Here is a 15,399-nt window from a genome sequence, read left to right on the forward strand (position 1 = left end):
CTCCCTCTTAAAGAGCAAACAGAGAAAGGTAAGAAATGGTTCTCTCAGCGAACAAACCTGTGACCTGCAAAATGCCTCCCTTGGTATTATTACAATGAAGCTACTTTACTACAAGCATGAAAATAGCAACCTTCTTTATCTTAAAGCTTAAGAGTTAGAGAGCTGGCTTGGTTGGCTAAGGCACCTGCTTTCAAGCCAGGTGAGCTAGTTCAATCCCCAGGACCCACATGGTAGGAGAGTGGATGGACTCCCTCAACTGTACCCTGAGTTCCACATGCATGCTGTGCCCATACACACGATTCTTTTAAAACCTCAGTTACATTAGACTGACTTACGAAAGATCTGGATTATCTTCTGTTAAGTTATTTTCCTTTCTTGTCAAGCATTTATAGAAAAAGCTACTAAAAATGTGGCTTCGCTCAACAAGTTCATCTGATGCCTTCTCCAAAAGAAGATACCTGTAAAATAGCAAGCGACAAAGGGAACTGTGTTTAGAATTTACATGGTTTTCTTCAATTACCTTATTAATAAAAGGTAATTAATATTGAAAATTACTGTTATATCCAGTTAAATGCAAAGAAATTTTGCATTTTTCTATAATTTGGGTTTTCAGCTTCTCCTTTAATTATCTTTTGTCTTTCAAAACAATCGCTTAAAGTACAAATTGCCCACTTATTTAATAAATACTTACCAAATCGCTAACATGTTATTAAGCACATTTACACTGAAGACAAAAAGAAATAAGCTATGAGGATAGTTGCTGAAGCATAAACCAATAATCAAGTGATAAATACATAAACCTAGAAAACATTTAGTAAGTGGAGTATTTCCAGGTTAAATTCTTAATCTACTTCCATATTCAAGTAATTCTTCAGTGTCACTTTATTACTCACTTAGTGATTATAGCTTTCATAATCAAAAAATTGCTGCTATTGATAGTCTACTCAGCCATAATAGTTTAATAATTTTAGACAGCTCAGTAGCTGAAGCACACAGAGTCCTGGAAAGGAAGAAGTGCAGAGACAGAGAACTCAGGACAGCTTGCTTGCAGCTCCTCCCGTCTTTCACACAACTGACCTGTGTGTCTGAGTGTGGGAAGGGTACAGAAAGTATGCTTAGAGAAACATTGTGACAACAGACAGCATTTGCCCAGCCCTTGATACTGGGCAAGCCTGGAACTCACGAGACAGAAGAGGCAGCACTTGGTGGAGCTTCCTAAGTAACAGGAGTCAGTTTGTCACTCTCGTTCTAGCAGACGATAAACACAACTGTGTCTTTAAAACCAAACTCATGAAACTACCACACTCCTTCCAGATAATGTAGTTATGTCTCAGAAAACTGAAACACTCCAAGAAACTCAACAGTACTCAATCTTCCTTTAAAAAGTATCAAATCTGTAAAGCTACAAAACACGACTCACAAAGAAGAGAAAAACAGCACCTGATACCAACCCATAATTTACATAGACCAAGAGGATTGTATTCCCATGTGGAAAATAAAAAAGGCTAAACTGAATTTCTAGAGACTTTAAGGTCTATCTCTATAAACTTGAGATAATGTGAGATCCCGAGCCTTTGGGACCAGAAAAAAATAAAATTATGAATAAAAAGGGCAGTCTAAACATTAATTCTTATTTGAGAAGGATCTTTAAGAAATTAGATATTTCAATCAAGAGCTATAATTTTTTAGTCTAGGGATACAGTATAAAATAAAAACTGAAACCAAATTTCCTCTGCATGAAAATGTTTTAGGAATTATTATTGCTCTTGGTTGTGTTTTGTTTGGGCTGGTGAGTCCGTCGGTTGCTTGCTTACTTGCTTGGTTTGTACAGGCTGAAGCCCGTGAGAGTTCGCTTATGCCTATGCTATCTTACCCCTCAGAGTACAAGCTAACAGTCTGAATGAAGCAGGCCATTGCACGAGACTGTGCCTCTTCTGTCAGCTCCATTCTCTCAGCTCCCCAGGCTCCTGAGCACTGACAAACAGTAACTTTATAGTCGTTTCTTTTCCATTCCCAAAGTGCACTGAATTCTGTAAATACTTCCTTCGCCATGGTACGCAATGTTCAAGAAGTACATCAAAAACTCCACACATAAAAACTAAGCCAAAGGGGTTGGGGATTTAGTTGAGCGGTAGAGCGCTTGCCTAGCAAGCGCAAGGCCCTGGGTTCGGTCCCCAGCTCCGAAAAAAAGAAAAAGAAAAAAACAAAACTAAGCCAAAACAGCAAGTGCTGACTCTTCTGTGATGTGTGATGTCTGTGGATGGTGAGAGAATGCACCTGAATTAGCCAGCCTCAGACAATGGCAGCAGGCAAAACGCTCTCTGAATGTGAACTTTTGCCAGGTTACTTCTGACTAAAGTGGAAAATAATTCAGATAAAGACACTTATTTTCAAGAGGGCATACAGCTAAATGGCAGATGCTTTCCTGATATGCACAAGGCCCAAGGTTCAATACCAAGCACAACTGAAAAAAAAAAGATATTTAATCAGTTTCACAGTAATGCTTATAAACAAAAGAGAACATAATTATACTTACTTAAGGTAAAAGTCAATGATCACATCGTTAAGAAATTCTCCTTCTTCTAAACATTCCAGATCTTCATTAGTTACTCCCAAGCCTCCCTTAGTAGGTGGTGGAGGATACACAATCAACCTTTAAAAAATAAAAATAAAGTTAAAATATAAATTATATTATATTATATACAAAATATGCTTATATAATATGCAAAGTTTTATATAACTTATAGTAATATATTATTAATTAATTTCTCATATGAAACAGCTGGTAGGTGGTACTGTCCATAGCTAAACTTTATACAGTAGAGTATCTACTAAGACATAACAGATTATACTTTCCTATATTTTCATAAATCTCTACAATTCAAATTTTCCTACATTATATAAATCTTTTGTGTAATATTTATCTTTCAATAAGTGTTATAATAAAGCGAGATTTCCCAATGCTCCAATTTGCAGTTCTAAATTTGAATGTAAAATGAATTCTTTTGCATTCAGAAAGGCCAGAACTCAAACACCGTTCAGTCTTTCTGGTGGCCAGGAGATAGACAGTATAAATGTAACAAGGCAGCTTTCCCCTAAGAAAATGGTTCCGTGTATATGTGACAGGACGTAAACGAAAACATGAGACCCATCACTACCAAAGAGTGGTGGATGACAAATGACAGCCCATAAGCATCTCCTGGCACATCCTCTTAAAAGGTAGACACACAACTGACTGGATTCCAGGCTATAATCTCAGCATCAGTAGGGGATCGTTTGATGGGCAAATGCAGTAATTTTATAAAGCTATAACTGTACTAGAAAAATGTCATGAAACCCAGTGACATCCACAACTGATCTCATCTTGGTATCAAAGCACCTAAATAAGAAAACTGAACATTTAAATGTAATTTTATAGTTCCTATGAAACCAGTTATTGCCTTTTCCTGTGCTTTCGACTGCTTAAAAAAGTGAGAAAAAAAATTCTAAGGTATAAAAGTAATCTCCAATGTACAGAATATTCTGCCTTACCACCAACAGAAAACATATGAAAGATAATCTATCAAGAAGCATCTTTAAGGGGTTGGGGATTTAGCTCAGTGGTAGAGCTCTTGCCTAGCAAGCACAAGGCCCTGGGTTCGGTCCCCAGCTCCAGAAAAAAGAAAAAAGAAGCATCTTTAAGGGCTGGAGAGATGGCTCAGTGGTCAAGACACGGACTCCTCTTCCAGAGGTGCTGAGTTCAAATCCCAGCAACCACATGGTGGCTCACAACCATCTGTAAATAGATCTGATGCCCTCTTCTGGTGTGGCTGAAGACAGTTATAGTGTACTTATATATAGTAAATTAAAAAAAAAAAAAAGAAGCGCCTTTAAAAAGAGACCTAAATAAACACCAAAGTACCTAAACTGAGAAATACTTTAATAAGCAAATTTATTTCCTTACTATATATTCACATATAAGATGTACAATTTCTTTTTGTTAAGATGTGCAATTTCTAAAACCATACATTGCTACTCCAAGATTTTCAATAAACTCTTGAATGTTTCCAAATTGTGGTGAGTCATTTTTTCATACAGACACAAAATTAAATGAAATGATGCCTATCATTTTCATGATAATTTGCATGTCCTTCATAAACAATACTATTTCCATTGCTAGCCAGGAGCACAACAGTAAAACTCAAAGCATTCCGGCAGGAAAACTACTCAAAAGCAGCATCGGCATAGGGGTTGGGGATTTAGCTCAGTGGTAGCAAGCGCAAGGTCCTGGGTTCGGTCCCCAGCTCCGGAAAAAAAAAAAAAAAAAAAGGGAAAAGCTACTAATATGAACAGTGCAACCAACAGGATATGGCACAGTTCTTACTTCTGAACGGGTCCAGTGTTCCTGACTTCTCGCCATTCTTCATCTGGACTTGAAGTAATAGACAGTGAGTAGCAGCCACTGCTTTGTTTATGTAGAAAGGTGTAAGTAGGCTTGACGACATCTGCATTTGAGGGCTGGAAAAAAAAGACTCTTGTAAGTACATGAAAACAAACATCAATTTTGAAAAACACAGAGGTAAAAATCTGTATTTGTAACTGAAAAAAACTACAACTAAAAGAAATGTATATCAAAAAGTAACAACTATACTTATAAAATTCCTATGCATGTATAATCAAATAAAAAATACTATTGATCAAGAGATTTCATATATAATATAATGGCTAAAGTTTAAACCTAAAGTCCTACTTCCAGGCATGAGTTCCACAATTAAAGAAGAAATCAACTTTGTGTCTCAAAATAATCAAAACAGGTAGGTAATACTATGACAAACTAAATTTTAAACTAAAGAGACTGAGCTTATATCAGAAATTGATATTCCATTATTAAACAGTAACATATAAAGTTGCATATAGTAATATTTTCTGATTCATCTAACACTATTATGTTATTTAACACTATTTATAGGCTTTAAAGTAAAAGAGCCTCAGGTCATACTTCTACACATATATATCTATCTGTGTGTCACAGCTACTTAGGAAACACTTTTCCTTCTAGACATAAATGACAATTATATACGCTATAAGTATATTATCAATCTACAAAAAGATAAAATTTATTTTATTTGATCTACCATTAACATTGTGCATGTACGGGTGTTCATGATGCATTCATTTTCCACAGCATGCGTGTGGAAAATGGTTCTCTCCTTTCAGCCCTTTGTGGTTTCCAAAAACTTGCACAACAAGCACTTTACCCAATAAGCCCTCTAAAAGTCCCCTAGATAACATATTTTTAATTACTATTCCTTAATATAATGTTACTTACAGAATGTTGGAAAAAGAAAATCCTGTCTATATTCTCTAAATCTTAATATCATAAATCAGTAAAATCTGACTATTAGAATATTAGCTGAGGACTTCAGCCTGCTCTCACTACCTTTCCTACCAACACCCTTTTGCTAGTGTTGTCTTATCTTTCAGAACCTTCGTAGTAGGAGAATAACAGCCACTTCTTTTAGGCCGTTGGTCCCCAGTGGGTCTGCCTCCTCCTTCACTTGACATCAGAGCTAGAATATATATTATTGAGAAGACGACAGGAGCAGTTTGCCCTGCTCAGTGTGACAGGGCATGCCTTACTGCAGACGGTGCTGACTATGCTCACCTGTCTACGTTGCTGTCTCAGGTCTCTCCACTACAGAGTACTACTGTCGTTTTCTAATTTAATGGCTGTTTGGGGTAAGGGACTTGAGGTTATACACACATGCTACTTCTCCAGAGTTCTCATCCACTAAATTCAGAATGCATTCAAGACTCTGGCCAGCAAGAATCATAAGTACAGTGTTTTAGTTATGACTTTGCATTTCACTTATCTTTTTACAGTTACTGAATTCTACTGTCAGAACTGTCCCCCACTTATTACTTCATTGGAGTCTTCGCCCCCGTCTGCATTAGTACAGACCGGAGATGTTTATGATGTCCTTTAGTTACAATCTCATCCCACCACTACTGATTGTGTTGAAGAAACTTCCCAGCTTCTTATGCTGGTTCTTGTATGCTTTCAACAAGGAGCATTTTAAACAGTGGAGCAATTTTTACCTCCTACCCTCTGTCAATGATGTTAGTCACATGCTAACCTGAGACACTGGCTTCTTCTTCATGTCTGCTCCAGCAACAGCAGGGAAAGAGGAAGCTGAAGCACAGTAATAGTGAAGAAAAGAGATTTCTTGTGGAGAGAGATCCTGAAACAAAGGAAATGCCTGAACCCAGGGCAACGGACAGGAGAGCTGTAATTCTCCATTTGTCGCACCGATTTCCATCATAATATCTTTCAATTTCAATTCTTCTCTTTGTGAAATGGGACTATTTAACTCAAGGAAAATGAATTCATTGGCTTTTGCTATAAAAGAAAAAAAGAGACCAATTTTTATTTTAAAGGCAATTATAGTTACTCTAACAGTGAATAACAGTAAGGGTTTTATGTAAAACCCAACCAAGTACTTTGTATGTTAGGTAATAACAGACAAGTTTAAATTCCAAAATAGACAGTTGGTAATCAAAAACCCAAATTCACAATTTTAGGCTCCTATTCTACCTCACTGGAATGAAATAATGGTAGTCTATAAAACTCTTTTAGAAAAAGTTACTTCCCATCTAACTTTGGGGATTCTCCTGGAATTTAAGAGTTATCTTCATACTCACATTGCTGGCTTAGCATAGGGTTTTCTAACTGGGTCTGAATGTCTTGAAGGTAGTTTGAGGAAACCCAGAGGAAAAGGATAGCATGGCTCCTCTTACTGTGGTCATCATCCTTGCTTTCCCATAACCCGAACCTCTTTAAACGTGCCGTGTCCACAGTCAGTGAAATCTCATTCATAGACACTGAAATAAATAAAGAAAACAATTTAAAGTAATCTATTTAGGAATACACCATCTCTGACACTTTCTTGATACACTGTATGTCTTAGTGAGAATTTCTGTTGCTGTGATGAAACATCATGTCCAAAGCAGTGTGGGGAGGAATATGTGTGAAATTGTCAAAGGACAAACTTAAGCTGTCGTCTAAAGAATGCTGAGTGGGAGAAACAGCCTGGCCTAGGAAAGAGCACACCAACTGGTTATCCAATGCCAATGGTCAGCCCTGAAGATATTCACATACGAGTAACATTACAAGGACTAAACAAGTTGCATTGGTATATATATATAAAAAAAAAAGAGGCCATGAGTTTAAAAAGAGCAAGTGGGGTACATGTAAGTGGTGAAGGAAGGAGAGGGAAGGAAAAATTTTCATGTGGTGAAAGAACTTGACATCCTCCTCCACAGACACCTGCCCAGCCATGTTCCCTGCTGCTTTATTCAGAAGTACTAGAAACAAAAACAACAGAAATGTCCTACAACCAACAAATGGATAAAGAAAATGTGGTGCATATACACTACAGCTTAGTATTTAGCTGTTAAAAATAAATAGAATTATAAACTTTGCAGGTAAGTGGATGGAATTAGAAAAGATCATTATTGAGTGAGGTAACCCAGACTCAGACTTTATCAGAAAGACAGAAGTTGCATGCTGTCTCTCACTGGGGGCTCCAAGCCTCAAATCTTTAGATGTGAGTAGATTAGCCTTGAGTAACTGTAGAAGTCAGGAAAGTAAAAAGGGACCACTTTAGAGGAGCAACAGGGAGGGGTGCAAGCAAAACTGGAAATGGGGAAATGGGGGAAGGGAGAGCGAGATAAATACAGAAGGAAGGGGTGGATAAAATAACAGGACAGCTGAAAAAGTCATAAGGAATCATTATTAACTACCAACCTAAAAATACCTCTAATACATAGTAAGTTTGTGTATAAATATGCACATATAGTTTAATGAAATTTTCCCATCTGAGCAGACAATACTCCCTCAAAGAACCAAAGACCATCTAGCAAAAACTCCAGCGCCAGAGATGAGAAACCCTATTTAGAGCTGTTGGTCAGAGTCACAGAAGAGACTCCTCAAACAGTACAGGCTCTGCCCATGGCTGCCCATGAGAGGTGGAAGGTTAAGTGTATACTGCTGAAGACACCATGCATTTCAGACAGAGCACCCTGAAGGGCTCTTCCCTGTGGTACCAAAAAGCACCATGCAAGCTTCCAAAGGAGGGAACCAACCAATAGCCCAACCCAGCTATGATACATGTGACCCACAATACCTAGCGTATGGCACAGGAATCCTAAGGGTAAATTAGTGGCATCATCCTTGGTGGTAACAAAAGCTCTCTCATGGGACTTAAGACCAGCCACCAAGAGGGAATTCATACTTGGTTCTAGAAACCTAGCCAACTACCCAGGACCAGGGAAGTCAAGGAAGTTGGAGGAGAACTTGCACTCACATTTCTAAAGCAGCATAATTCCTAAGTACATTTAAATATTTGTCCTTATTCTCACAGAGAAGTACATTTCCTACAGCTCATCAAGGAAACTTCTCTTTACAGCAGACAGAAACCATTGTAGAAAACCCACAACCAATCAAAACACAGACACGTGGATCACAGTCCAACAGAACATCTACAACATAAAACCTGCACCGAGGCTCAGGGACCATTGTGGGAAGGAAGGGAAAAACTGAACGATCCACACACCAGGGAGTCTGCCTTGATATTGTGTCTCCTAAGGATGGCAGAAGCTACCCTCATGAAGTCTCACCAATACGACTGCCTAAACATGAGCTGAGCAAGGACAACACCACATTAGGTCTTAATGATTCGTTCATAAACATCTTAGTGTTTTCTAACAAGGACCATTAAATTACTGTGTCTTGAATGTTCTCAGTACCTAAATGGTAATCCAACTGTCACATTTACTACCATATCAGGCCACTGACTCTCCACATGCAGGAGCTGAGGAACTGAAACTGCTTCAATCACATCTTTAGTGTCGCAACGATGCTTCCTTTATGCAAGTTCACATCTGTGCTCTGCACACACATTATTTTTCCTATTCTTTTTCTAATTAACTCTCTACAGAGATTATTCTCTATCAGTTATTATTTTCATCACTAATTATTCTGAAATGTTTTGTTTGGGAAGAATGAGAAACTGTGTCCCTTTATGCTGTGGGCACATCTCCACTCTGCTATACTGTAAGGGTAAAAGCTCTGTCTTTGCAGATACACACTATACGTTTGTGTGCTCTTCTCTTTAGTTCTCTTTGCAGATACACACTATATGTCTGTGTGCTCTTCTTTTTAGTTTTTATCCTAATCATGTTCATTATAGCAAAATATTTGTCTATCAAACTTTTATTTTTGTTAATCCTAAAATCATTACTTTATATTTGATTTATAGTCATTAAAACAATAATATATTCTTTTGGTACTAGAAAACACTTTAAAGTTTTTTGGAACTGCTAAAACTGTTAACATGAAACATTAAATGGTCTTCACTTTACTTATTTTCTATACTAAAGACTGATGGAAATTTTGTGACATAACTTAAGAAATTTTCTAATCGATTACTTTATCCTCAAAATTACAGTGAAGAAATGTTATTAAGAGAAGATGGCTTACCTTGAAATGGGATTTTAATATACTTCTTTGTGAACTAAAGAAAAAATATGAAACAAAATATGAGTTACTACTCCAAATGCGTTTCTGTTCAAGTTTCTTAGTATTCAAGTATTCAGTATTAGTCAATTTTTAGTACTTAATAAAAGTACTAAAAAAAAAGCAAAGAATTATCTCAATGTAAAGACTTAGTTTTACAGTTGTTTAAGAGTCCTTAACAGTGCAAGTAACTTTATCAAAATGCTCATTTATAAAACTTATTAAAACCACTAGGTGGTGGTGGCACACGTCTTTAATCCCAGCAGTCGGGAAGAGTGGGCAGAGGCAGGCAGATCTCTGAGTTCTGTCTGGTCTACATATTTGCCAAAACTACAGAGAAACCCTATCTTGAAAAGCAAAAACAAAAGAACAACAACAAAAGGGTAAAACCCTACTTCTCAAAAGTAGGCTATGAAATTTTAAGGCATAAGACAATGTCCAAAAGAAATGCCAGGAGCCCACACAAGGCAACTGTCTCCAAAACAGATGATTATTCTCTTATGGATTAACCAAACGCACAAGTGACTACTGATCAAACCAAAGTTCTAATGCACTACTTCTTTGTAATAAAACATTAAAATTGTTACTACCTGCTATGAACCGTCTGCCTTTAGAGACTAGCCAGCAACTAGGAAGATTTTCTTTACTTCACACAAACAATAACAACAAAAGTCAGCTGCTTGATAAAGAATGGCTACAACCGTCTAATAAGTCTGAGTTCGTAATTGTTATGCACCTGCCAAAGGACTCAGGCAGCAGCCCAGCCTCTTACCCTGACCAATCACTTCTCTTCTCTGTGAGACTCCCTCTGATTGAGGTCCTTGCTCTTTCTGATCACTGTACATCATTAAACTATTTCCTCTGCTTATCTTTCCTGTGTCTATTCAGTCTGTTACACTTCTAACTCTCAAGACAAAATTTCACACGGTTTTTGACAACTGCTTTTCCTTTACTTACAATCAAATCTGCCTATAGTTGATGGTAAGTTTCTCTTCTGATCAGGACACTTATGGAGCTGTTGACTACATCAGAGATAGAACTTGCAAACACAAGATAAAATTGAAATAGACAGCAAATGAGTTCTAGGCAAGTAACAGTGTCCAATGTCAACACAGGTTTAATTGTACTTCATTTATTTGCTTAATTTAAAAATAACTTCATATTATAATTTTAAAAATACAAAACTCATGTTCCACAGGGTAAGTTGGCCAGGGAAGCCTAAAGTGAGGCAATGGGGGTAAATTAGCCAGATGCTGAATTTAGGGTTCAAATGCTGCTTCTGCTGCCTGTACTACTTCAGTGACGGAGTGACTGTGTCAGTCACTGAGCATTTCACAGAACTGCTGAAAAGGCCCAGTCGAAGGGCACTATTACCACAAAAGTGCATATCTAATTAAGATAATCTGATTTTATGTAATCAAATATAGCTTGTTTGTTTTATATAACTAACATACTGTGGTATGCATCTTCCCTTCCCAAGTTCTGACATGTTTTACTGAGTACTTAGTCTCAGAAAATACATCTCAGAAATATAAAGGACTATCTCTTGAAAATGAATATAAAGTTGGCTTCTTTTTCAGAATTTATACAGACATAACTTCCAAATGACTGAGAAACGCTGTGCAATGATGTCTCTAGTGCCGACCTGCTTACATTTGTGTTCTCTCTTCCTTCCCACACCATCAAACATCCTTGTTCCACTAAAGCCTTCCTTCCACGTGGCAAGAATCTGATCCTGACCTGCATCTCTGAATGTTTACTGTCACCGCATGTGCTCTACTCCCAGCGAAATGTTAATGCCGGGATAAAGTTCACATCGATTTGCAGGAGAGTAAAGCTGACTATAATACTATAATGCTGATACACAATACCCTTCGTGTCAGCACAGTTCTCTAACACCGTTTGTGCCTGGAAGTCTTTTCTGACAACCACAGGTGTTAACGGTTTTTTACAAAAGAAACTGTATTGACTGCTGCACTCAGTAACTAATAACTAAACAAATGACCAACTCGAGAAAGCTGCTCTAATTTACATAACTTCCCATAATTCTTTTCCTAATCCAGTTAAACTGAAGCTATCACAATAGTGAGAAATTTACCTTAATCACAATAACGTCTAATATAGTGGGAACTCTGAAGTTTAAAGGACTAAATTTAACTATCTAATATATTTAACCTACCCAGAAAACCCAGCTCTTTTATATCTGTTACAAAGAATCATGAACTGTGTCTGAAAAAGAATACATATAAAACATCTTTTGGAGACCCAGAAATTTTTAAGACTTTTACCCTTTTTCCTTCTTATATGATTATAACTTTCAAAACTGCCTATGTGTTTTTTCATTGTAATTCTAAATATCATAGAATCTCTCAGTCTTTCTTCATGTACATAAGTTTAGTTTGATTTATTAAATTGTTTTCCTGAAAGCAGGGATAAATTTGTCTGTTTTGAGACAGGGTTTCAAGCTCCTGGGCTCAAGGATGCTCCTCCCTCAGCTCCCAAGTGAGACCACAAATGAACACTACTGCAGACAACTTAACCCAGTGACATTCACAGCAAAACACCAGGACAACTGAAATGAACGACAAATGGAAATCTTAAAAGATGCCCACTTCGAAATGAAAAGAGAAGTAAATTAACATGGCTGTAGTAAACTGCAAAATAGTGCATAATAACTATTTTATTACATACTACATACTCTGTGTGAGTAAGTATGTATGCACGAGGAATATTAAATTGTATATATTCCAAATTAGCAGCAGCTGTCTTGGCATACAAAGTCGTTGATGATCTTTTACATTCTTCCTTTAACTCGCTTGTAGATTTTTTTTGGGGGGGGGGGTTGGTTCTAGTTTTTAACTAAAACAAACTTTACACTGTTCTTAAAGTAAAAAAGTGTTAACTAATATTTCTTCAAGTTTTTTCTTTTGTTTTGAGAGCATAATATAATTACATCATTTCCCTCCTTTCCTTTCCTCCAAGTCCTCCCACCTACCCCTCCCAGTTCTTTTTCAAACTCACAGCCTCTTTGCTCACTGTTCTTTGCATGTGCATCTACACACAGAGACAATATACTTCTAAATATAACCTGCTCAGTCTGTATATGTTACTTGTATACATATTTTCTGGGCTGACCATTTGTATAAGGTAACTAAATGGTGGGCTCTTCCCTGGGAAGACTATTTCCCAGAAATGCCTGCTCTCAGCATTTCTAGCTGCCTTAGTTCTCTATGTAGGGCTGAAGCCTTGTCCCTTGTCCACTCTGGTATGTCTATGTTGTCCCTTTTCAGCTCATCTCTGGTGATCATGTGGTAAAATATTACTGAGATTTTTATATAAAATGTTATAGAATTTACTTACCGTGACACAACCTTTTGAAGTTCCTTTTATTTTACCAATATACACACAAGTAAATATGAAATCCAATTTCAGATCCATTTCACTATTAGGGTTAATACAAGAAATGTTTTCCATGTCAGGATTGTACGGACATAATTCAGATGATACCTAAAAAGTATAAATTATAAATGCAACATTTTTAAGAATTATAGAAAAGCTGAAAATTATGTTCAAACAGAAAATTCTTCTTTAAATGATGACTAAAGAATTTTATACTGTTCTTAATATGAACAAAAATAGTCAATAAGATTTTTTTTATAAAATGTAGACTTTAAATTTATTATTCAATTTTTTTTTTGGTTCTTTTTTTTTTTCGGAGCTGGGGACCGAACCCAGGGCCTTGCGCTTCCTAGGCAAGCGCTCTACCACTGAGCTAAATCCCCAACCCCTATTATTCAATTTTTAATCTTGTACATTTTTAGTTTTTTGTTTGTGCATATGTACAAATGAAACCAAAGTTGAGATTAATTTTTATGGGATATTTTATATATGTTTAAAGACATGATACCTATTTTGAGTTGTATCCTTAATTTCCTATTTTAAGACCACTCCCTCACCTGACTATTACCCAAACACATTTGTTTACTTACCATTTGGGGTTAAGGGAGTGGGGAGAGAAGACCCAGTGACTTGGGCAAGTTGCTGAGGTACAGAAGAACCAAAGAAGACTGCTACCAGATTTATTCTGTCTTACGATTATTTATATTCTTGGATAAACTCCCTAATTAACCTTTGAGTTTGTTAGGATGAAGAGTTATACTTTTTGTCTCTCTCTTTTAAACCTGTAAACAGTGAAAATCCAAGTTGACACTGGTATTTGTTGAATTAAATTGACTATTTTAGATTTTAATTCTAGTCAAATATTTTTCTAAAAATTTTATTAATTTTTCACTGTATTGGAAATAGCACAGAGAATAAGAATGTTGGAATAGAAAACTGGAATCTCCTGAAGAAGTCGGTGAAGGTTTCAGAGAGAAGACATGATTTACAGCATCAAGTAATGTTTCCTAAGTGGCCGTATAGGAAGAATCACTGACTCTATTAGAGGAAGCACTACGAACCAAACCGAGAAATTCTAGAAACTACAGGTTACGGTGACTGTGATATGGTCCACCTGGTTAGATTGAAAGCTCATGAGTTAGACAGTGCAGTGCTTAACAAGTCCGTTTCTTTTCCTAAAGATCAAGGTTTGATTCCCATAGCCTACAATCACCTGTAGCTCTTGGTTCCAGAAATCAGGTACCCTATTCTGTAGGTCACAGGCACGAGGCACACATGGGGTGCTAGGATAACACTCATATACATAAAATAAAAATAGGATTATTAGGCTTAAAACTATTCTCGAGCTACAGGTTTTGAGTACTAATATTTTGAATATTTATTAATGGCTGTCATGAAGTGCTTTGATTTTCTAGATCAAAATTTAGGTTTAATCAGTAATTTCTGAGAAATTCTTTGTAATCGCCAAAAAATAAATAGCCAAAATAACTGATCAGTCAGGGAGAAAAACACAAATGTTGATACTGAGTTCAGATTTACTATAATAAAATGGAAAACCCAAAAATTAATCCTAAGACTAAACTCCTAATTATATTCTTTTCTGCCATTGTTTTAAATTCATTATGGCTTTATTCGGTTTTTAAATTAATAGAAACAACTTCAGAGTTAGTGCTTTAGTTTACAGTAAGTTTTTAAATATTTCAGATCTTTTAATCTCTATGACTACTGACCAAATAGGCCCTCACACCCCATTTCATGAACGACATTAACAGTTTGGAGTGCTTAGGTTAACTTGCTTGTGGTCCTGTACTCAACAAGAAGCAAAACTAAGACCCAAATTCAGGTTTACCTACTTAGGTCAAATATTTAAACAAACAAAATTGCTTCTATTAACCAAGATAATATTCTTACTTTTGTATTTTAATATACTTTTCAATGGCAAAAATTGAGACTGTGATGGGCTTTAAATAGCGTTCAGATAAAGGGTTGTTAACAGAGAGTAACACATAGACACCTGCCTGGCACAACATTCATCATGGCTGGGTGAATATTTTTTGTGTATCCTCGGGACACAGAGAGCTACCATATACAACTCAAGAGTAGCTGAATTTTTTTTAGTGTTGTTCTATATAAAGCCAGATTGAACTTTTGAACTAGAAGATTATACCTCTGCAAAAATATTATAGTTAAAGCTCTGTTTAGTCACCAATTCCAACCCTTCCATCTGCATGTATGACATGTTAGCAGTTATTATATAGAATTATAGTACTATATAGTTTGAAAATTTCACAAACAGTTTATTTCAGTCATAATTATCTACAACTCCTCCCCCTAATTCCTCCCAGATCTAACTCTACCCTTCTTGCTACTGCATTTTTAATTAGCAATTAAGAGCTGTTAGTGGATGGCTAGGCAAGACAGCTCAGCAAATTCCTGCCTTTAAA

At 36.5% G+C, this 15,399-nt stretch overlaps 1 protein-coding gene across 5 annotated transcripts in view; it reads right to left on the minus strand.

The window, feature by feature from the left end:
- The window catches only part of Senp7 (SUMO specific peptidase 7), a 140,352-nt gene that overhangs the window by 15,618 nt on the left and 109,335 nt on the right, over nt 1-15,399 (minus strand). For all 5 annotated transcript variants that reach the window (NM_001105888.2, XM_087575867.1, XM_087575866.1 and 2 more), the window contains 7 exon segments: nt 336-458; nt 2,537-2,653; nt 4,364-4,497; nt 6,117-6,379; nt 6,682-6,861; nt 9,521-9,554; nt 12,917-13,063. In NM_001105888.2, the coding sequence (NP_001099358.1) occupies nt 336-458; nt 2,537-2,653; nt 4,364-4,497; nt 6,117-6,379; nt 6,682-6,861; nt 9,521-9,554; nt 12,917-13,063 (998 nt within the window).

Source organism: Rattus norvegicus, chromosome 11, assembly GCF_021556685.1.
Source record: "Rattus norvegicus strain SHRSP/BbbUtx chromosome 11, alternate assembly SHRSP_T2T, whole genome shotgun sequence".
Taxonomy (NCBI): Eukaryota; Metazoa; Chordata; class Mammalia; order Rodentia; family Muridae; genus Rattus; species Rattus norvegicus.